General features: G+C 31.5%; 7 protein-coding genes across 13 annotated transcripts in view; 4 read left to right on the forward strand and 3 right to left on the reverse strand.

Moving 5' to 3' along the window:
• The window catches only part of LOC101513359 (uncharacterized), a 6,134-nt gene extending 4,572 nt beyond the window's left edge, over window positions 1-1,562 (forward strand). The window contains exon 7 of the mRNA XM_004495429.4: window positions 704-1,562. Coding sequence (XP_004495486.1) covers window positions 704-1,378 — 675 coding nt within the window. The 3' untranslated portion in view covers window positions 1,379-1,562. The remainder of the gene's footprint in view (window positions 1-703) is intronic.
• Window positions 1,563-1,891: 329 nt separating this feature from the next.
• Window positions 1,892-5,613, reverse strand: LOC101513035 (alpha-galactosidase-like). 2 transcript variants are annotated; one of them, XM_004495428.4, is made up of 15 exons: window positions 5,424-5,613; window positions 4,902-4,960; window positions 4,765-4,821; window positions 4,437-4,471; window positions 4,173-4,276; window positions 4,009-4,084; window positions 3,835-3,893; window positions 3,671-3,736; window positions 3,479-3,562; window positions 3,226-3,290; window positions 3,024-3,106; window positions 2,842-2,932; window positions 2,706-2,755; window positions 2,369-2,509; window positions 1,892-2,286 (listed from the first exon to the last, which is right to left on the reverse strand). In XM_004495428.4, the coding sequence occupies exons 1-15, from the start codon at window positions 5,561-5,563 to the stop codon at window positions 2,194-2,196; spliced, it is 1,203 nt and encodes a 400-aa protein (XP_004495485.1). In that variant the 5' UTR covers window positions 5,564-5,613; the 3' UTR covers window positions 1,892-2,193. The 2 variants fall into 2 exon arrangements, with proteins under 2 accessions (XP_004495485.1, XP_073223261.1); XM_073367160.1 differs by lacking the exon at window positions 4,765-4,821.
• Window positions 5,614-8,300: 2,687 nt separating this feature from the next.
• Window positions 8,301-9,372, reverse strand: LOC101513679 (probable aquaporin TIP-type alpha). Its single transcript, XM_004495430.4, has 2 exons — window positions 8,929-9,372; window positions 8,301-8,853 (listed from the first exon to the last, which is right to left on the reverse strand). The coding sequence occupies exons 1-2, from the start codon at window positions 9,310-9,312 to the stop codon at window positions 8,449-8,451; spliced, it is 789 nt and encodes a 262-aa protein (XP_004495487.1). The 5' UTR covers window positions 9,313-9,372; the 3' UTR covers window positions 8,301-8,448.
• A 1,125-nt stretch (window positions 9,373-10,497) lies between these two features.
• Window positions 10,498-12,990, forward strand: LOC101514012 (UPF0426 protein At1g28150, chloroplastic). The gene is made up of 2 exons (XM_004495431.4): window positions 10,498-10,801; window positions 12,568-12,990. The coding sequence occupies exons 1-2, from the start codon at window positions 10,577-10,579 to the stop codon at window positions 12,742-12,744; spliced, it is 402 nt and encodes a 133-aa protein (XP_004495488.1). The 5' UTR covers window positions 10,498-10,576; the 3' UTR covers window positions 12,745-12,990.
• A 594-nt stretch (window positions 12,991-13,584) lies between these two features.
• On the forward strand, window positions 13,585-14,648 carry LOC101514344 (NDR1/HIN1-like protein 6). Its single transcript, XM_004495432.4, has one exon. The coding sequence runs from the start codon at window positions 13,716-13,718 to the stop codon at window positions 14,439-14,441; it is 726 nt and encodes a 241-aa protein (XP_004495489.1). The 5' UTR covers window positions 13,585-13,715; the 3' UTR covers window positions 14,442-14,648.
• A 691-nt stretch (window positions 14,649-15,339) lies between these two features.
• On the forward strand, window positions 15,340-17,667 carry LOC101514671 (uncharacterized). Its single transcript, XM_004495433.4, has 3 exons — window positions 15,340-15,765; window positions 15,853-15,967; window positions 17,210-17,667. The coding sequence occupies exons 1-3, from the start codon at window positions 15,436-15,438 to the stop codon at window positions 17,269-17,271; spliced, it is 507 nt and encodes a 168-aa protein (XP_004495490.1). The 5' UTR covers window positions 15,340-15,435; the 3' UTR covers window positions 17,272-17,667.
• Window positions 17,668-19,401: 1,734 nt separating this feature from the next.
• The window catches only part of LOC101515213 (uncharacterized), a 6,337-nt gene continuing 3,692 nt past the window's right edge, over window positions 19,402-22,046 (reverse strand). For all 6 annotated transcript variants that reach the window (XM_004495436.4, XM_073367884.1, XM_073367887.1 and 3 more), the window contains 5 exons: window positions 21,717-21,815; window positions 21,374-21,463; window positions 21,045-21,199; window positions 20,150-20,251; window positions 19,402-20,023 (listed from right to left, as the gene is read on the reverse strand). In XM_004495436.4, coding sequence (XP_004495493.1) covers window positions 19,879-20,023; window positions 20,150-20,251; window positions 21,045-21,199; window positions 21,374-21,463; window positions 21,717-21,815 — 591 coding nt within the window. In that variant the 3' untranslated portion in view covers window positions 19,402-19,878. The remainder of the gene's footprint in view (window positions 20,024-20,149; window positions 20,252-21,044; window positions 21,200-21,373; window positions 21,464-21,716; window positions 21,816-22,046) is intronic.

A 22,046-nucleotide genomic window follows, 5' to 3' on the forward strand; every position in this document is an offset into this window, starting at 1 on the left:
GGGGTCTTCAAGTTTCTAAAAAGATCTTTAAATTTTTTAGAAATATTTCGCATATACTATCAGCATCAGTAATTATTAAAAATATGATAACTCTGTAAAGTTTTTTCGTCCTTCTGTCAGTTTATATGGGCTTCCTTTAATTGCCAAAATGTTCTCTTATTATAAATGTCGACCCTTCTGTTAAGCGTGTGACCAATGAAATCAGGCTTTGTTAATATCTATTTTTCATTAAATATCTCTTTAGACTTTAACAAAGGCCTTCTTTTGTTACATATTTATGTATACATCAAATCCATATTACGTACTCCTTCGTTCCTTTTTAACTGTCACTTTTGTAGAAGAATTTTGTTCATATATATTTGTCGTTTTCAAAATTCAATGCAACATTAAGTATTATTTTTGCAATATTACCCTTATTATTTATTACAGAGAAATCTATAAGATAATAAAATAGTCAAGGGTATCATAGGAAAGAGAAAATTAATTTTATCAAAAACAACAAAATTTATTGATTTTCTTGGTTTATGTAAAACAATCTTAAACGACATTTAAAAAGGAATGGATGTAGTATTTGACAATATCGTTGACATCCTAAATCTTGGGCAAACTTCAGTGGACTAAGAAATGTGTCTAAACTCCATTTCTCTTTAAAAAGGATAAAGGCTGCTTTTAGCTGAAAACAAATTTAACTTTCGTCCTGCAGAAAGCAATTTTGGAAAATTTAGTGCTCCCAAATTGTGAAAACCTAAGTATCCCATGGATGTTAGCAGAGAAGGATGATTGGGTTCCTCCAAATGTTGCTCCATTCATATGGATTAACCAAGAGTTTCGGAATGAAATTTCCACTTCAGTTGATACCAATAATCAATCTTCTGGTGGAGAGAAAGCTACGTCGGAAGCTAGTGCAAACACCTCAAGTAATGTTCCAACGAACAAACCAAAAAACCCGAAGAGTATCGAATCTTGTCAAGAGCCAACTAGTAAATCATCAGATTCTTTAGCACTGCCAAGTTTCTCTGGTTCACTAACACTAGAGAGAAGCAGCAGTTTGGAAGAACTGACAATGCCTTTATTAGAGAATGAAAAATCACAAGAAACTAGGGATTTTAAAGAACCTTCGTTGCAGAACGTCAATCAACTCGAAACTAGTGAAAACAAGGTGGAAAACAATTCTGAATTCCCCTCTTTGCATAGAAGTTTGGTGGTGATGGAGAAACAAAATCATATCTTTGAACAGGAAGATGAACTACCAAAGAAAATGGGGAGAAAAGAAAGGATGTTTGATTTGGGGAAGAAGATGGGGGAGAAATTGGAAGAGAAAAGGCGCCATCTTGAAGAAAAGAGCAGGCACATTGTTGAGAAGATGCGCGGACCGTGAGAAATATAAACCAAGTAAATGGCAGAGTGGATAAATGTTGTTCATGATGTGTTGGTCTTGTGAAAAACATCGAATGTCATATATTGTTTCATTAGTTAGTTGTACATTTCCTAGATGTTCACTCTCATGTCTGAGGAATGTTTCGTATTTTATCATTTTATATATGAGTTTCTATTAATGCTTTCGTTTACTGCCCAAGTTTGTCCAACTTAATGTAGAATTAGCTTGATGTTTGAAACGTGAAATGAATGTCCCACTTCTACTCTGTCTTAATTCCGAGAGCTATTTCTTAGTTGCAGCATCACTTGTAAGCAGGCCCTGCATGGCATTGGCACTGGTCTAGCTTCATAAACTGGCTTATGATATGTTTGATTACACATATGCTTTGTTTCGTTTGTTAGTGAGACATGATATGACAAGCATTTTTAGATTTTCTGCTTATTTTTAGACATATTGAAATGGTGCATTTTTGGATGTTATGACATCATTGTTAGACAGTAAGATAATCTCATGTCAGATATAAATCATCTATCTTCGTTCAGTATAGTAGAATTTGTTTGGGGTCAGGACACCAGTCACTTCTTTAATTACCCCATTACGTTCAGTGTTACCTCATTGACCACATGACTTGTACTTTTTTTTTTGGTGACCGACTTGTATATTTATTCTTACATTTCTAGATGAAAAATAATTTTCTGTTCCTTCATTTGTCGCTCCCCTTTAGTTTAGGAGCAGTGAATGTGTGAATGCTTTGCCAATACAGTAATTATCAAAACCTGACAACTACTGTTTATCTTCTTCTCTGGCACTCGAAACTAACCGCTTTGGGGAGTCAGAACATACATCTTACAAGCATGTGAAGCTAACTCAGCAGAGATGTCTCCTGAAACCGATGATTGTGTTGAGTGCTGCAGAAATCATCACACAACATCAAAACCGTAGGAATCTAAATTTCTTTGCACAGTAAAGAGAAAAATAAGTCTAACTTACATCCCATAAATCTCTAGCATCAACTATAGTTCCTGATTCCAGGCCTAAGTCAGACCAGGATGCAGTCACTGTTGCATTTGATGAACTTCTATTCCATAAGATCACTGCTACTTTGTTATTACTGAGAGGTCCTGCCCATACCTGTCATCATAGCTTTCTATTAAGAAGCTGTGTGCAAGAACTATGACATATTTTGCACATGTATATGATACACATATGATATTGACTACAAGGTAGCATTAGTTTGAATTTACTGTCAGGGTACAGATACAAGTTTTATATAGAAATATGAAAACATTTAGCATCATTATAAGTTGTGAGAGGCATTTAGTATCACCTCCAAATCACTGTTGCTTTTCACTTTCTTTCCTTGAACTCCAAGTGTATCTGCAAGACCACAAGAAGCTTGTAAGTTTCAAAGCATTCTCTTTTGAAGAAATCAATGCATTTATCTTTCAAGAAAGTCTACTTGCCTTGGTTTACTGCAATAACTTCAGAGTTGCTTATCAATTCAGATGTGGTATTATCCATTGCTTGGATATCACAACCAACTAATAAAGGGGCCTATTTAAACCCAGGAAAAATAGTTAAACAACAAACTTATGTTGATATATTGCATTGTCAACAACAAGTATCTAAACACTGTTTTATGCACCTTAGCTAATGCCCAGATGCTGAAATGGGCACGATATTCCTCTGTAGTCATGCCTCCATTTCCAACTTCAAGCATGTCAGGATCTAATATCCAAATAGCATTAATGGTATACATTAGGACCTAATATTGATGTTTGCTGTAATTTGCAAAGCTGTTAAAGTTTAATGGCATGCATAACATAACAAGTAAGGTTATTAATTACCATTCCATCCTCCAGGTCCAGCATAAGATGCCCATTTATCATTTGCATCTGCTATGGAAGTCATGCTGGGGAGGGAGTAAAATCAGTTAATCACAATATGGAAAATTAAGAGAAGTAACTGAATATGCTATGCTATATATAATAGTGAATTCTTAGAGCTGATACTTACTTCAGCTCAACTATTGTGTTAAACATAGACAATTAGACATTATAAAATGTATGAATCTAGAGTTATGATTAATTAAACTCTGACCTTTTCCAGTTATCTTTAATATCTCCTGTTGTTCTCCAACTATTTCCCACACTTTTGGCCCATGTTGCTGGATCTTCCCGTCCCCTGTATATACATGTTTCAGAAAAAGCAATAATTTTGAGGCAAATTTATAGCAAATGGAATATAATCATTTCTTTGTATATGATAAACATTATAACCAATTGGACTCACCATTCACACATAGAGAAGAAGATTGGCCTTCCACTGTTCAACAAAGCTTCACTCATTGGTGGATACCTGTTTTTACAAAATGTATGAAACTAGCAATAACTTGTTTTTATAAAACATTAAGTATGTTGATACATATTTGCATTTGAAGGCCATAGATTACATACCTTAATCTGGGGCTAATACCATTATTTTCACAGTTATCATACTTCAAATAGTCAACACCCTAAAGAAAAATTTAAATCGGATATCTTTCAACAACTTAAGATTATACATAGAATGTAATCTTTGTAGAAATGAAAAATGACTTTTAAATAATGTGATGGTATAGATCATAATACCCAAGAAGCAAATGTTTTGGCATCTTGCACTTCATGTCCTAGTGATCCAGGCATACGTTTACTACATGTTAGATTTCTGCATAAAAATTGTAAGTGATCATAAATAAATGCTTGAATTAATAATAATCATTGTCATGCTCATCAAGTACAGGTTAATGTGATACCCTGCATCTGAATAGACTCCCAATTTCAAACCTTTCCCGTGAACATAATAAGCTAGAGCCTTGATTCCTGAAGGAAATGTTGAAGCCTTGGGAACCATATTTCCCTGTCAAGGTATCCAAAATAGACACTCTAATATAGTATAATAATCTATAAAATTTAAATTAACTTCACCTATATAATATATCTCAAGCAAACCAGGAAAAATATAGGAAGGAAACAACAAAACATACAAACCAAATTCAAAGACGATGTATATTAATTACCTGGGAGTCTCGATTAAGTTCCGCCCAACAATCATCTAAAAATCACGCAGAATAATATTATTAAAATAAAGGTCTATATAATAGTTTATACATAATCAAAACTTTAGTTAAGTGAATGTCTAGTATAGTTTTGGTTCAAGACCTTACTATTTTTAGAGGTTTATATTAGATATACTCTATAACTAAACAAGTTTTTGTTGTACTTTAATATTTTTTGACAAGAAACTTAAAAAATTATTTTACATTGGTGTATACTGATTAAATTCAAATAAATATAATTATATAGAATTAGTCAATCAATTAATAATTAGGCATCGTTATTGCGTACCTAAATTAATATATTTGTAGCCTAAGGAAGCAAGGCCAGTTGAGACCATTGCATCAGCTGAAACAACGAAGTAATTAATATATATAGTTCAAGTTAAGTAAATTATGTATATCAAAATTGTAAAAACATGAACATACCTGTACTTCGGATTAAAGTTTCATTGATATCACAGCCGAAATGGTTCCAACTATTCCATCTGATTATCATCATGAGTAGAACCAGACAAGTTATGTTTTTTAAACATTATCCTTTGTTTTATATATTTATTAATGCTACAATAACGGTATATATGATTCGGCAAAGAAGAAAGTAAAACGGGATACGTCATTTTATTTATTTAGTAGCTTACAAATACCACCACCCATGACCATACAATATGCAAAATATTATATTACCCAAAATAAACTAACCTGGTCTATATTTATTTAAATTATAATATAAACTAATTAATTATAGCTCTTTCTCAAATTAATCATTCAACGTAAATTAACCTTTCTTATTAATATAAAATACTTTATTATATGCATATATTATATATACATGTATCAAAAAAGAAAATTTAAAGAAAAAAAAATGAAAAGTGCACATATATATATATATGAAAGATACATGCATGGTTGAGAATGAGAAGAAAGATATAATTAAAGAATATAACTTACCCCATAGGGGGTGTCTGACCAAGTCCATTTTCTGTGAAATAACTCATGTCTGCAGTGGACATGGTTTTGTTGTTCCTCCCTAATGAGCAAGCACATGTATATGCAATAAGCATGCAAAACATAACCATTACCTTATCCATTGCTATATATTAATTAATTAACCTAGCTACTTCCAACCTAAGGAGAATTAGGTGATTGACATAACCATATATAGTGCTATGATGATGATGATGATTGGTGAGATGGGAGAACACGTATCCAACAAGTAGATAAAGAAGAAGAAAAAGAAATTAATGAGTACTACGTAAGAGATAATAACTAACGTGCCTGCCAATTATGAACACTTACGTAAAAACATACAAGAGGTGTCATATATGTATTAATTTCTTAGAGTTAATAATATATATAATGTTAAGACATTAATATTTATAGAAATTAACAAAAATGGAAATGTGTTTTGGTTCGTCCACCCAAACGGATCGATCAGCTTTTATTTTCGATCCATAGCTTTTGGCTTTTCTCTTGCAACAGAATTTTATTGCTCTCGATCTATCCGGTGCATCTATACAGTCCATTAATCAATGAAAATGTATTTTTGGACATATATGTTAACTGTCAATAAACTAATATATTAATGCTTTAAGGTTTTTCATGGATTGTTGGTGTGAAAATTATTCAAGGAATAATAATGTGTCAAATCATATAGGACTACAAAAAAATTTGACATCAAATTTTTGTCTAAATCCTTAGGTTAACAGTATATCAGTCATCTTTACTAATTACACGACCAAAAATATTTATAATGAATGTCCACTCACTCACTAATAAAAGTCTTTTATGAACTTTATATTAGTGATGTTATGATACAATGAGAAAATAAAGTTTCTAATAAATGTTGAAAAATTTAAAATGTTCAATTGTTACTGATTAATTAATTGTAGTTTTTGAATAAATTACCCGAGGACATTATTGGGTTTGTTGTAAATGAGATTCCAGAACAATATGATATGGTTTCTTTTCTTATACTTCATATATGTAATATATTTTAACACTCTCATACTTCAAAATTTTGTTGGATATGATACTTAAATTTAATGTATTATGTGTGACTACTTTTTAAATTAAATTATTATTTAAGTAAATTTAAATTAATTTTGTCTAAAGAGTACTAGTGCTACCTACTTGTTTATGGATACCTAAGAATTTACTTTTTTTTTTTCTTCATACATCTTGTGGCATGATACAAAGGAATTGCAAGGGTATATATGAATGAAAAAATTGAAATGCGAGTACTTTTGATAAATGTAAATTAACATAAAGAAATAACAGTATAAAAAATTTCAGAAAGAAAACACATTTATTTCCAGAGTATTATAAAACACATTTATTATTAATTTTGGACGAAAATAGAGTATAAAATCATCATAATATTTGAAATATTAAAATATTGCTTTTGAAAGAGACAATTTAAAAGTTTAGGGAGATTTGAATTTTATATAATTCAAAATTTTGATTTAATTTCCTGATTATTTATAATTATTTTTTGCGTGTGAATAAAGTAATTGAAATTCATCCTTCTTAATTTAAATTGTTTGGTTGAATAGAGTAATTATAAAAAATATAAATATAATAATAATAATTAACTGCGTATTTAGAGTAGGATATTTTCATAAAGTTCGAGTAAAACTTTAATATACATATCAAAAGAAAATTGGCTCAATTCATTTTTAAAGTAGACTAAATTTGAAATTTAAGAAAAATTCATTACAAGAATTTTGTCATATACCAACAATTATTTTTAGTAACACATATAAATATTGTAGGTATAGATATAATATACAAATTGACACTGAAAGAGAAGTTCTAGGTATAGATAGGTATTTAGAGATAGATATTTAGTGACAACGTTAAATAGTTAGTATAGATCATTCGACTCTAAAATAAAAAATTTCATAGTCCCGTTCCAAAACTTTTCATTTCTGATGCAAAATCTTTCATACCCTCAATTTGTATGAGAGCTTCTTTGAATACCCTCCTCTCTCTTTTACTTTTTATTGCTTATAGGTGAAAATTAAAAACTATTTTATTGATGAAGATGAAATTTTGACAAATAAATGAATGATTTTCTTAAATCTTTTGAGATGGTTATATAAGACTTAACTTTGTTATGTTAGTAAGATAATTTTTTTTTATGATTAGTAAATACTCTAAAATATTCTCATTTAAAAATGGTTTAACTATTTTCAATTTCATATATATTTGTAAGATTTTATATTATTTTGAATATAATATATATATATATATATATATATTATTTACATTATAATTTGATTAATTTTACGTAATAACATTACTAAATAACAAATTATTTGTTAAAAGAAAAAATAATTGTCAAAATCTCACCAAACTGTACAGTCAAAAGTCGTAAAATTGTCGTTGATATTTGTTGATATTTATTGACTATAGACGATATATAAAAATGTCGCTGGTATATTTTTTTTGTCCTATATCTACGAATTACAAACTTTTATCCACGATTTTGTGCTATCACTGTAAGTCAAGTTTTTTTTTTTGTAGTGGTTGAGAAATAACTACAAAAATTTGAAAAAGAAAACTGGTTCAATTCTGTAAAGTTTGAATCCGTATATTAAATAAAACAATAATAATACATAAACACTCATAATTTCTCTACACTCATTCAATATTCTAATTTTTTCTTTATCTCTTTCTAATTTTTTTTTCTCTCTCTCATTAGGTGTTGATAGGGTGTATATATACATAGAATTTAAAATGAAATCCATGAATGGGTGAGAGATTGTGAGTAATATTTAAGTGCAAGCAGGAGTTATAAAAATGAAGAACGTGTTATAAAAACAGTTGGTCTATGATTTAGATTTTATTAAGTGAATAGGGGCTCACACTTTATTAATTAAAAAGTACATACACATACTGATAAGCTGAGAAGCAAAAAGAGAAAGACAAGGCTTACTAATTACATGCATAATACATATTTAAATTAAAGTATCTAGTAATCTTCAGGAGCCAAAGGTTGATGATGTGGATGTGGATGTGGATTAGGATTAGGAGCCACAGTTGGAAGTATAACATATTCATATAAAAGTGCTGCAATTGCAGCCCCAAGTAATGGACCGACCCAATAGATCCAATGGAAATGCCATCTCCAGCCCACTAAAGCAGGCCCAAAAGCCCGAGCAGGGTTCATGCATGCTCCATCAAACGGGCCACCAGCTAGAATGTTTGCCCCAACAACAAGTCCAATTGCTAAGGGAGCAATAGTTCCAACGGTTCCTCTTTTGGGATCAATGGCTGTGGCATAAACAGTGTACATCAAACCAAATGTCATCGCAATCTCAAGTATGAGACTCTGCCCTGCACCAACGCCAACTGCCACACTGAATGCTTGCGGTCTCTACACAAATAACAAGTAATTAATTGAAGGGAAATAATTAATTAAGTTAAGGAAATTAGGGTATATATACTATACCATGTTATTAGTGACAAGTCTCAATAAAAGAGCAGCAACTACAGAACCAAGAAGTTGAGCAATCCAATAGTATAGTGCTCTAATAACAGATATCCTTCCACCAAGAAGAGCACCAAAAGTAACAGCAGGATTAACATGTCCACCAGAAACATGAGCTGTGGATGAAATAGCAGCAAAAAGTGAAAAAGAATGAGCCAATGCAAGTACAACTAACTCCCCAGCTGATGATCCAGCATCTTTGTATATTTTGGTTAGAGCAAGAGCAGAGCCTTCTCCAGCAAAAACAAATATGCAAGTTGATATCAATTCAGCTAATGTTGCTCTTATGGAATCTCCATGGTTTGCCTCCTCCAAACTTCCGAATGTATATCTTCGTGTTGCCATTAATTGCTTTTGCCTCACTAAAACTCACATACAGGATTCTCTTTAATATTCTCTCACCAACAAATTACTTAATTAATATTTTGTTTGCATTTGCATGCTTATATCACCCAAATTCATTTCCTAATCAGACACCTTGCTTTCTCAAATGTTGCACGCGTGCCACGTGCTTCTATCAGATCATCACTATTCACTTATACATATCCATTTTCTACTTCCTATTTCTTTTATAAAATATATATCATTCTCTTTATTTTATATCTATTTTTAATTTTCCTTACTTTTGGTGTTTATATAACATAATTATTGTTTTGATTATTATTTTTGGGTACATTTTTTAACATCCTAAATGTTTATCGTTTAACCTTTTCAAAATGATTTTTTAAAAGAGAATATTTTAAACTACAATTCAACTTCATTTGTGTATTTATTTCTCGATGAAGTAGCTGAGGAAGGAAATGATGAATTTATCTTTAAATGGAATTAATTTTTGTTTCAAAATCAATCTAAACTATACCACAAACACACCTAATGTTGGATGTCTTACAAGTGATATTTGAGTTGTAATTAAGGCAAATTCTAAGCATATATGTCACCAAACACTTTTATATCCAAACCGGACAAATTTTGTACCGCAATCTGCTGCAATTATTGCAACATGTTGATATTATGTCTTCATCGTTGGTATGAGATCAAATGGTTCATATTACATAACCTATTTTACATTGTAAATTGATCTCAGCCATCCATTCAGATCGGACGTCTATGACACAGCTACTGTGACAGATTCAAATCCACTAATTTTAAAGAAAAAGTTATTTATAAACTTAAAACATTTTATCATAACTTAAAAATAATATCCGTAGTTTCAGACTCATTTGTTCTCAATTTAAAAAAAAGTTTAATATTCAATAATTTAAATATTAATTTTAAAAATTTAATATAATAAAATTACATTTAATAAATAATATTTTTAAAAAATAAATTTTATTAATAATTTTTCAAAATAATGTTTTATTTTAATTATTTTTTAAAATTTTATTATTAAAAAATAATTACAACAAACAGATAAAATACTTAAATAATATTTTAAGATAAATAATGTAAATAAAATAGTGTAAACAATTGGATTTCCAACCAATAAAACAAAAAATAGAAAAGAAAATTGTGAATAAAACCCCCAAATATTGTATCGAAATTAATGGTGGAAAAATAGTGGCCCAACAATAAGAATCGGATTAGTTGGAAGTTAGAATAGAAGCGAGCTATGTCTCTTCTCTTTACTTGTTATTCTTCCCCTCTTCCACTGCAACGCACTCAACAATGTTGGTTATTACCATCATCACTTTCACGGGGCCAAATCACCACAACCAGAACCAGAACCAGAACCAGAACCATCGGTTTTCATTCCATTCGAATTGGTAATAGAAACAAGATTACAGCGTTTTTCTTTAATCCCGCACAAGACCCTATCGTCAAACAAGCTTTCAAGGTATTCTTTTTTTTTTCTTCTTCATTTTTGTTATTAGCGTAATCTGATATCTGCAAAATTTAGCATCGTGCTGTTCCAGATAGTTGTTTCATGTGGCCTGTTTTGCAACTGTAGATAGTCAATATGCTTGCTTACTATTGATTTATCAACAAATGACTTTTCTGCATATAGTGGAAGGTGCATTGAGGAAAAATATTAAAATAACTTTTGACCTATCTTCATGTGCTGATTATATTTCATTACAATATCTTCACATCTGATGAACTTATTTGTTCTTATTTTTCACTATGAGCAACATCAGTACCCTGAAACAACACATCTTCACACCACATCTTTACCAAAACTTTTTAAGACATTGGGAATATGTGTCCCTTTTCTTATATATACTTTATTAGTCCATTCTTAATCGATGTGGAATTAACTACTTACAAATCTCCTCTACAAGATTGGGTCAACCACATTACTAGACTTAACCCCACTACCGCTTCTCCACCAAGTAGAATCATGGATCTGATACCACTTGTTGGAAAATCGGGAGAACACCGAAAACAACAATGAGCTAATGATGAAGACTTTTAAGAGATATTGACATAACACATATGGCTATCGCATCTTCTGATTCCAAATCATCTAACCACTGAAAAATGTGATGCAAAAGTCATGTTCATTTTAGTGCATGGTTGAAATTGGGATTGCCATTTCTTTCATGAGGGTAATACATAAAGAACACTCGAGAATTAGGTTTTTGGTGTTGAATACTTGATAAATTAGCTCTCAGCTTGATATTATTTATTATCAAAACTGTACAAAGATAATCTCTTAATTAAGGGAATAAATCTGGACTAGATCAAACTTATATCAATCCAAATAAAAACAAAATTATATACATGAAAAGAACAAATATATGCAAGTAATATATCTAAAGAAGAGCATATCTTAATAATAGCAAACTAAATCAGTTAATATCTCAACACGAACCATTAGAATTTATTTGTTTGTTAATTTTATCATCAATTTGTATGCTTCCTTTCTCTATTAACTAACTAACTAACTGGTAGCAATGAACTTGTGTAATTTCACTGGTATGAGAACGGAATGTCTTAGGGTGGGAAACCAAATTACCAGAGGTGACATGCAATTCATTGGTAGAAAGAAAGATAGATAGATTATAATATTACATTTATCTTTTATCAATACATTAATCTTTAAATGTAGTTCTTATGTCTTTTTATATGTCAACAAGTTGTTGGCGACTTATAGGGTGAAACGATGTTTTTTGAAAATCATTCAAACTCTAACAAGTAACAACAATCGGTGTTGCTCCTCATAAGTAGAAATTTGTGGTATTATTGTCATCACAACTAAAACCATGACCCAATTAGTATTGAGCTGACAAAAAACAAGGGCAATGAATATCGATGCGTCAAAATTCAACTTATATCCATTTTCTCTTCTTTTTGTTGAATCAACACCGATCAGGTCATTATCTCAGCCATAAGGACTTGGATGACCTTGAACTTTTACTTAAAGGTGGCGATGTCGGTCGTCGTTGTAGTCTTGAGTGGTTTTAGACATCGGTCTACCATAGACCATATGTGACACTTTTCCACCCTAACAGTTGTCTGAGTTGCTATCTATCCCCTGATTCCTATGATGTAGCTATATTCAATTTTGTCACCATTCTATGGGCTGAAAAGCATTCTGTTCAGCCCACAAGAATGTTCATCGGTTGGCATTGAAAATTTGCTATTGTTTTTAATCTGCAGGAACCAGTGGCATTCTTGGGTGGGATATTTGCGGGCATTTTAAGGCTTGATTTGAACGAGGAGCCTCTCAAGGAATGGGTTACGAGGACTGTTGAAGCTTCTGGTGTTAGTGAAGAAGAAACCAATGCAGAAGGGTCAACCACCGAAGCTGCTCCACAAGAGATTGAAATTGAATAAAACTATCACTTTTCTCTTCTTAAACTTGCATAGCATCAGCATGTCAACAGCGCAAACCGGTTCAATTGGTTATAAATTGTATAATCTTCTAATCACACATTTGGCAAACAAAACATAACAGTTCTGGTCCTTTCTCAAGATGCTAAATGTATTGTGAAGTCTGTATCTATTGCTACTGTTAGCTACATTATATTCTCAAGTGTTTTATTATGGAAAATCAAAGACAAAAGATGCTTTTTCTCGGTACTATTTGTTTTGGTGGTTTAACTTGCTGTATAAATTTCCTTGTCTTTAAAGACATTGAGAAATTGTTAGGCTAAGATTTTGTTAACACAACAATATTCACCCTACCTATATACCATAGTGTTTTCTCACACATTCTTAGTGAGTAAGTATCAGGTTTCCTTAATTGTGAAGCTGGTTTTAAGATTGTCAATATGCATTTCTGATCATCTTATGCCAATAATTACCAACAAGCCATTAATTTGTTTTAGTTGAAAGAATACTGCTTGGTCACTAAGCTTCTCCATACATCACCTTGTGCCAAAAATAAAGTGGCAAAATCAAGAGTGATGTGAAGATACGTGTATGTAATGTTATTGTTATGGGTTAGATAGAGATAATGAATCGTGTCTGTCATACATACTAATATTACAACAGGAGTTCTAGACAACAAAAGAAAATACAGAAAATAACAAAACATTTGTCTAAAGTCAACGTAGTATCCACATTTAGCTGAACTACCACTATCTTATTTGGTAATTTACACAGTTTGTAGGTGAGGAAGGTAACCGCAAACCAAAGTACCTATTGCAGAACCAACCAATCCACCCCCAACAGTATTTTCACAATTAGAAGTCAAATTAGGAGTGTCTTCATATAGAAGCAACAAAAGGGTGGGAGTGTTACCAGTTATAACCACAAAATCTTAGATTGAACACCACTCAGCAAATCACTAGTATTCATCATTTATGTCAGATCATCAGAGACAGAGAATCCACCCTATGGATGTGGAAGCAAAACCACACCCTAGGACCCCGTTAGTACCTCCAGGTTCTTCTAGATCAGAAAAGGGTATCCCTGTACCAGTGCACCATCCTCCTCCACAAAGAAAAAGAAGCTGCTTTTGCAAGTGCATATGTTGGACACTAAGCTTACTAGTCCTTCTTCTCATTATCTTAGCAGCAACTGTAGGAACCCTTTACATAGTCTTCAAACCAAAGCTTCCAAATTACTCAGTTGACACACTGAGGATAAGTGATCTAAGGCTTAACTTTGACTTGAGTCTGTATGCAAAGTTTGATGTGAAGATCACATCAAAAAATCCAAACAAGAAGATTGGTATTTACTATGAGAAAGGAGGGAAGTTGAGTGTGTTGTACACAAACACAAAGCTTTGTGAAGGGTTTTTACCTGAATTCTACCAAGGTCATCAGAACAAAACAGTGCTTAATGTGTCGTTAACAGGTCAAGTCCAGTCGGGAAACACGTTAATGGCGGCATTGCAGCAACAACAGCAGACAGGACGCATTCCGTTGGAACTCGATATTCACGCACCGGTTGCAATCAAACTTGGGAGGTTGAAGTTGAAGAAGGTGAAAGTGTTGGGTCAATGCCAGTTGGTGGTTGATAGCTTATCCACTAATAATCTTGTAAGCATCAAGGCTAGTAACTGTAATTTCAGAATGAAACTTTAAATCTCATCATCACGGGAGAGTTTGCCTTAGTATGAGTGTGATTTTCTTTATCTTTGGAATTAGAAAACTTGATTCTTTTATGAATAATAAACTGCTATTGTAGGCTTGTAGCAGTTCTTACAATATTTTTGTATTTGTCTTCTGTTTGTATTATTATTGGTTCACAACATTCATTAGACAACATATGGGACTTGGTTGATTGTGTAATTTTTGTTATTGTATATCCATTCATTCAATTCAACATGTATGTGACAATTTAAATAAATTTCAGATATATATCTAATCACATATAATCATGTAATATGCACGTATTTGTAGAAATAATATTATCACATAACACTAAAGTGAAATATGATTGGTCATTTGTTTAATTTTTTTTTTCATTTCCATTACATAGTTATTAAACTCTTTTTTAATTTCGAAATTGTGTATGAATTTTGTCAAGAGTTTAATCGCTCTATACCAGCCATAAAAAGTTTCTTTTAGTAAATCAATAAATAAATAAAAGTTGTACATATCTATCTAATTATATTATGTTTGTTGAAATATTTTAAAAAGTTGGCAGATGAAATTTGGTTGAATAACTGTGTAAGTTTTTTTTGTATTAATATTGATAAACAACATTTAATTTTTTTTTATAGTCAATAAGAAAAACTGGTTTTTTAGTTAAATTTGTTTAGAGGTTATTAATAGAGATTGAATTTAATGAAAGAATGATGTTAGATTTTTATAAAATAAAAGCTATATATATATTTAAAATAATCTGGAACGACTTTGTTGAAAAAAGGAAAAGAAACGGTGCTCAGATAAACCAATTCAAAAAATGTGAAGTAAGTTCATAAAATTAAAAAAGACAAGCAAAAAACAAAAATAAAATATTTATATAAAAAAAAAGAGAGAGAAATATGGGTGTTATATAGGGATTGTGCAATTGAGTTTGAACAGAAGAGGGGTTAGGGTTTGCTTGTAAACAATCAGAGCTACAGATACAAAGATGGGTAGCGAAGAGGAATCGATCGAGCAAGCCGTTGCTTCACGTCGAGAAAGACTCCTAGCTCTAAGAGCCGCTCAAGAATTATCCAATGCCACCGAACCCGAATCTAACAGCAACGACGATCAACACGAACAACCACAACCACCACCAACTGTTACTGATAACCAAGAAGAAGATGATGAAGAAGAGGAAAAACCAAGCATGAAGTTCCGTAACTATGTTCCTCACGATAAACATCTTCAAGAAGGAAAGCTTGCACCTGCAGTGCTTCCTAAATTCGAAGATCCTGTTTCTGTTCCTGAGCCTGAACCTGAAACTCAACCTAAGGAGGTTAGTTAGGGTTTTGTTTGGTTCTTAATTTTTACTCTGTTTCTTTTTGTTTTAATTGTCTTTAATGTTTCAATTACTTTTTGTTAGGATCCGTTTCTTAATATTGCTCCTAAGAAACCGAATTGGGATTTGCGTAGAGATGTGCAGAAGAAGCTTGATAAGCTCGAGAAACGAACTCAGAAGGCTCTCTATCAACTCATGGGTATGAATTTTTCACTGTTTCTTTATTTTTTATTTTTTTTTATTTGGCGTTAGTTGTTTGATACATTTGCGAAAAATGGTGAATTGGTTAGTAGATATTTTGAATTGGATTGGTGGAGACTTTTTTGGTCTCCGAAAACTAGCTTTGGTGTTGAGCTATGTAATGCTGACACTTCAAATTGAAGACATGTTTGGTGTAATACTCACACATGTAATTAAATTCAATTACTTCTATTTGATTAAATTGTTACTGCCTACTGGTGTCAGTCTTGTGTTTGTGTCTGGGTTGGTGCTTCATGGGTGCTAAGGAATTTTGCAACAGACAAAGTTGGGAGGCTAGATATAATCATATATGAGGCTGTCTATTTTGATAGATAGAATAACTCTACCACCTGGATTTGCGGTAGTTAAGAATTCAAGCATTGACTGAAATTAGTGGATCAAAACCGTTGAATGAAGATTAGGTTTTGAATCTGATTTACTTAAGAGTTAAGTCAAAAATGTGATCCACCGTTTTTGGTTCTTCGATTCCAGGTGTTCTAGTTGGTTTCAAAATCTGTCAGAGAGAATTCAAAAGTATATATCTCTCCAATGGATTTCTGAATATGCACTTCGTCTTTAAAGTTCTTGCATTGTTGTGAAACAGCCGATATAACAGTGCTATAACATAGTCAAGTTTGAACATATCACTATTGTTCTATGAAATGCTTTTTAGTATAAAATATTGTCAAATTGCGGCGTTATAGCCTTGTAGTGTAGTGGAATTTTAACAAACTGCTATTTTTCATGATTCGTGGTTGACCACACTGAGTTAGTACAAAATTGGTGACATTGTTACTGATGTTTTTTTTATTAAAAAAATGTCGAGTGATCAGAATCGGAGTTAAGTATTGAGACTGATTAAAGTGCATTTTTGCCTTAAACCAATAATATTCGGTCAGTATTTTTCTTGCAAATGACTTTCATAATTCAGGTTCTGACTAATGAATTCGTATTTTTGGCAATTTCAAATCTCACAGGTTCTTTTAATACCGCTTGCTATAGTTTTTCACAGCTATGTCTATGCAGATTCTCTTATCTACAAATTCTTGTTAGTAGTATAAGAGAAGTCAGGATCCTATCCTAGTAGTTTGACTTGAACTTGAATTTGTTTATACACATTTGTTTGAGTTGCTTGTGTTCTATGAATGTGGACTGTTTGTTGACAATGTGACATTACAATGGATTGGTGATTTTTCAACAGTGGAACAAGAGAAGCAAAATCAGTTGGCCGAAGGAGATGATACAAATGGCGTCAAAGATTAGGATGTAATTTCTTGCACTGAAGTTCTATTGAAGCAATATTCTCAAAATTCGTATCCCATTAAGTTTGCTTAACGCATATTACTCTGGAATGAAATATAAGTAAAAAGGGTAACCGAAAAATTAATGTATTTGATCTTAATTTTTAACTAGATACATCAACTTTTCAATTAGTATTTTTGTTTATATTTTATTCCGGAGGGACTATACAATTGGGGATCAGATACTCATGTTCTTGCAACTTTTCAGCATATCTGAATGTTCTCATATAGAGATCAAATTCTCGCAATCCAAAAGCAAAACGGGTGTTTAAATTGTCATATATAACATTGTCCAAGTTTCAAATATCGGATATGTAAAGATTTTGGAGTTATGAAGAAATTGTTTGTTTTGAAGTTATGTCAAAGTGAGACGAAGAAATGTATGCTTAAAGCTTAATTAAGAGGTTAATATCTTTCTGAAACACTGCTCTACCCCAAGTGAATTCTGAGGGTAAGATATAGTCTTGGAAGTTTTCAGGAGCATAAATCTCCTTGTATTTTTGAGTCAGTCTTCATTTGATGATTATTTATTTGAGCAACCGATCATGCTCTTATATTGATTATAACAAGAAGGAATGCAGAAACTTATTACAAAATCACGACAATGAAACATGCAGAAACTTTGGCTCTGGTTGGATACAAAATTCTCATTACTTATATTGTTTGGAAAGTAGACAAAACAAAGAGTTTTAACTTGTATTTATTTCATATTTTCTCCTATTTAAAAAACACTACTATAACTATCTTAAGAAAATAATTTTAGTATATTTTTATAAAAAAATTAAAATAGATTACATTTATCTTTTCTCGCTATTTTACTTTGATGTTCTTAAACAATAACTATAATTCTAAATAACTTTAAAGAATGACAAATGAATTTTTTTTTACTTAAAAAAACCATGAGGGGACGACTTTCCTACACTGGTTATGCACTTTGGTGTGGGAAGCAAGATAGGAAACGAAATACATTATGAAAAAAGAACAAAGAGTAAGTATTTAATTAAAAGACTTCGTTTCATTGCATGTCTTTCAAATTGGGGGAATGAAAAAAAAAAAAATGTCATTCCATCTATTTTTTAGAAATCTAATTCTGTGACACTATATTGTACTCAATATTAACGATGGTTTACTTTTTTAAATTGTGTGTCAGTAAAGACTTGAATTTTGTCAAAGCAATGTAAAGGCTGTGTTGACGCATTTCATTTATGGTGGTAGTGGGCAAGATAATCTTTTGCACATATAAGAAAGGGGTCCACAAAGTGTACCAAAGTAACGTGGCAATGATTTTTATCCTTTCCATAATGCAATAGAATTTGTTTGAGTAATTTGATATATAGGTATAAATAGGTTATAGTTGGTTTGATTTGGATTTGTGATAAAATAAAATATGAACCAAACATATTTATTAATTGGATTGGTTTCATTCGGGTCTTAGATTTTTTTCCAACAAATCTTAACAAAACCAATAAGATCAATATTGTTTGATTAGGATAATCAGATTATAAAAAAAAAAAATAATAATTTAAACCTTCCATCTTTATATTATATATATGACATGCTAAAAATAGTTCATTTATTTATTTTCATATTTAAAAATAATTAAAACACTTAGTATTTATATTATTTTAATTATATTTAACTTTTATATAATTATAACATTACATATCTCTTTTTTTTTTTATCTATTTATCTACGACATAATGCAAACTAAGATAGTAAACATAGAAACAAATTTGAAAATAGTAATTGAAAAAAAAAAAGAATAATTAAAGATAAAAATAAAGATATTTGTCAATTGAATTATTACTGTGTTAAATTTTTTGGAGTCGAAAAATAATGAATATTGAGTTGAAATCGGATGAATTTGAGGAAGACCAACCGACTGTATCAATTAAGTGAAGCGATTATTATACAAACTATAGTTTGGTTGATTTTATAAGTAATAGGACGAAGTGGGCAATAGGGTTAAAATAGTTTAAAATTTTAAAAAAATTAAGCAAATTTGTCTGAAATTTTTGTTTTGTTATTTATTTCTTCAATATATTTTTAAAAATCATATTAATCAGAACTATCTTTTGGTAAAAAAATCATATTAATCAAAACAAAATATAGTATTTACATAACGGTTTGATTGTCAAATCACAAACACAATTGTATGATAAACCTTGTTTAAATAAGTATATCATAAATTCCCTTGCATATCAAACTCTATAGATTTTTAACACTTAAAGGAAATCGTTCTTTCCATGCAAAGCACAAGTCAATTTTACACACCAACCAACTTATACAACTTGGTTTAACAAATGGAGGATTTGGGTATTGGCAAGGTCAACCCTTTGTTTACATTGAACACAACTTGAGACTTTTTCCAGTTGTTGGCTCTCTTTTTTTTTTTTTCAAATGTTGTGGAGGATATGAGGAATTTGATTTATGAAGAAAAAAAGGTAGAAGGTAGAGAAAAAGTCAGAAAATAATGAATTTGCTTCCTTTGTGGACATTAACAAGCTTTGAAAAATCACCCTTGCTTCTTCTTCAAGCTAAGTTGATATTGCTTAGTTTTTGTCATTTGTCAACCCTTGAGATGATTGGGGGAGCCATTTTGTTCCCCCTTCACATTTTCTGTTCTCCAAGAGGGACTCACTTGAGGAAGTTGATAATCATCTGGTTTCAAGGCTAAGGCAAAATCAGGCAATGTCGGCGCCGTTTCCATGATTCTGTAATAAAATAAATATTTATAACAAAATGTAATTTTATTAGTCCATGTACTTCTTTACATTTTACTATGCAAAATAAAATTATTACAGTAACTTTTAATCATGAATTTAGCAAAGTTTATTTACCTCTCATATGTGTATAGATCACGATTTATTCGAACCTTGCTTGAAGTATCCTTGGGAATTTTCTCAGATAGATATTTCATGGTCCCCCACAGCGGTGGATTTCTGCATCATGACTGCAAGTTAGGTGGACTGTAAACTAGCAAGATGCTACCAAAAGTACTATATTTCTTAAAGAGAGCTAGGTTTCATTCATAAATAGGGCAGCTAGATTTGGATTGGATGCAGTGTGATTGCACACAGTCACACGCATCTTGTTTGATCAAGATTGGACAATCCAGAGTTCAAAGTAGGTTTTAATTTTCGTAACGTTCGATTTTGATCGGTCGACCAAGGTGTGTTTGACTGTGCTGTCATATGGTTGTGACTGCACACAGCTCGGATTCTCTTAAAATATGGATTAGACTCCTTTAAAGCGAGCAACTCACTTTAGAGTGTAAAGTAAGGATTATCAACCATTGATTAGAATATTAAAGTTGGATATTAGAGGAACACCATAACAAATTATAAGTTTATTATGAGTCTGTTCAAACGACAACTCTTGATTTTCTTGGAGTTTATGCAATTTAATATAGCTAGGTAAACCTATATCACCACCAGCTAAGATATTTTAGTAGAACATCACGTTTACTAAAGGCATAAGAAGTTGACACACCAGAAGTATCATGAGAAACACATGTCATTCCCTCTAATTCTAAAGGAGGCACAAGACTAAGGTCATTAGCGCATAAGCCATGCACATTTGTGCAATAAGCAGACACGATTAATGCAAATTCACATGTATATAGCATGCACTCATTACTGGTTCCAAACACAAGCTAAATATAACTAAGGACGCTATCACATCATACAGAAGACACATAGCATAACAATAAGCACAAGAAAATGTAATGATGACCTTGACAATGGAGTTGCTGCATTGAATGCCTCACAGAGCTTTTTACTTTCTTTGAAATACTCATCCGCTGCTTGCAGTGCGGCTACAGCCATCCCGTGAGATTTCTCAGTATTTCCCTCATCAAGAATCAAACCATGATAATAATATGCCGCAGCCTGGTAAATCATTACAATAAACATATCATTATCTTGCATCAGTTGAATGCATCTTCTATACTCAGTTCCTGAGTTATACATGAATATGATGAAAGAAAAAGAAACCATATATGCAATAAAACATAATAACCAGATAGCATGAGGAAAATAACTGAGGGGACAAAAAACACAAACCTTTGATTCAATATACTTCCATTTGACATTAAGACGATGCTTTTCACCCCAACCATTTGACAATGGAAGGTTCATAATATTATCTTGAGCCTGAAAGAAAATCAGTCTAAACAATATTAATGTGTGTTGAATAACCATGCCCATGTTAACACACTAATGAACACTCGTGTGTGCACGCACACAGTATATAGATTTGAAACGAATATTCTGTCAACATAAAAAAGAATTGAAACAAAGATTTGTTTTGTGCAATGCAATCCACAAAAGAATTGTTCAACAAAACACAACCATACACTTCCACAATTGAAACTATATTTTGTGGAAGTATCTTTTGCATTTGTACCTGTTGCCAATATTTCACCATCTCACATGCAAGTCTACGCTTCACTGCAAGAGTTGCTTTAGTGCTATCAATTGCCATTCCAAGTTGGATATCTACACCCTATTAAAACAGTTAAATAAATAAACAACCAAATAGATATGAGAACATTTCCCTTCTCCAGTCTTATACACAACATTGGTACCATTTTACATGAGTTTCGCTGGAGAGTCCCTGATGGTATAGAATCATATGAATTCTTAATTTTCACCTCCAATTCATAAAATTTACATTTTATATGGAACTAAGATAAAAGTTCGACTTGAATTTTCGAGTAAATATGGTTATTCCCTC

This window comes from Cicer arietinum, chromosome 4, assembly GCF_000331145.2.
Source record: "Cicer arietinum cultivar CDC Frontier isolate Library 1 chromosome 4, Cicar.CDCFrontier_v2.0, whole genome shotgun sequence".
Taxonomy (NCBI): domain Eukaryota; kingdom Viridiplantae; phylum Streptophyta; class Magnoliopsida; order Fabales; family Fabaceae; genus Cicer; species Cicer arietinum.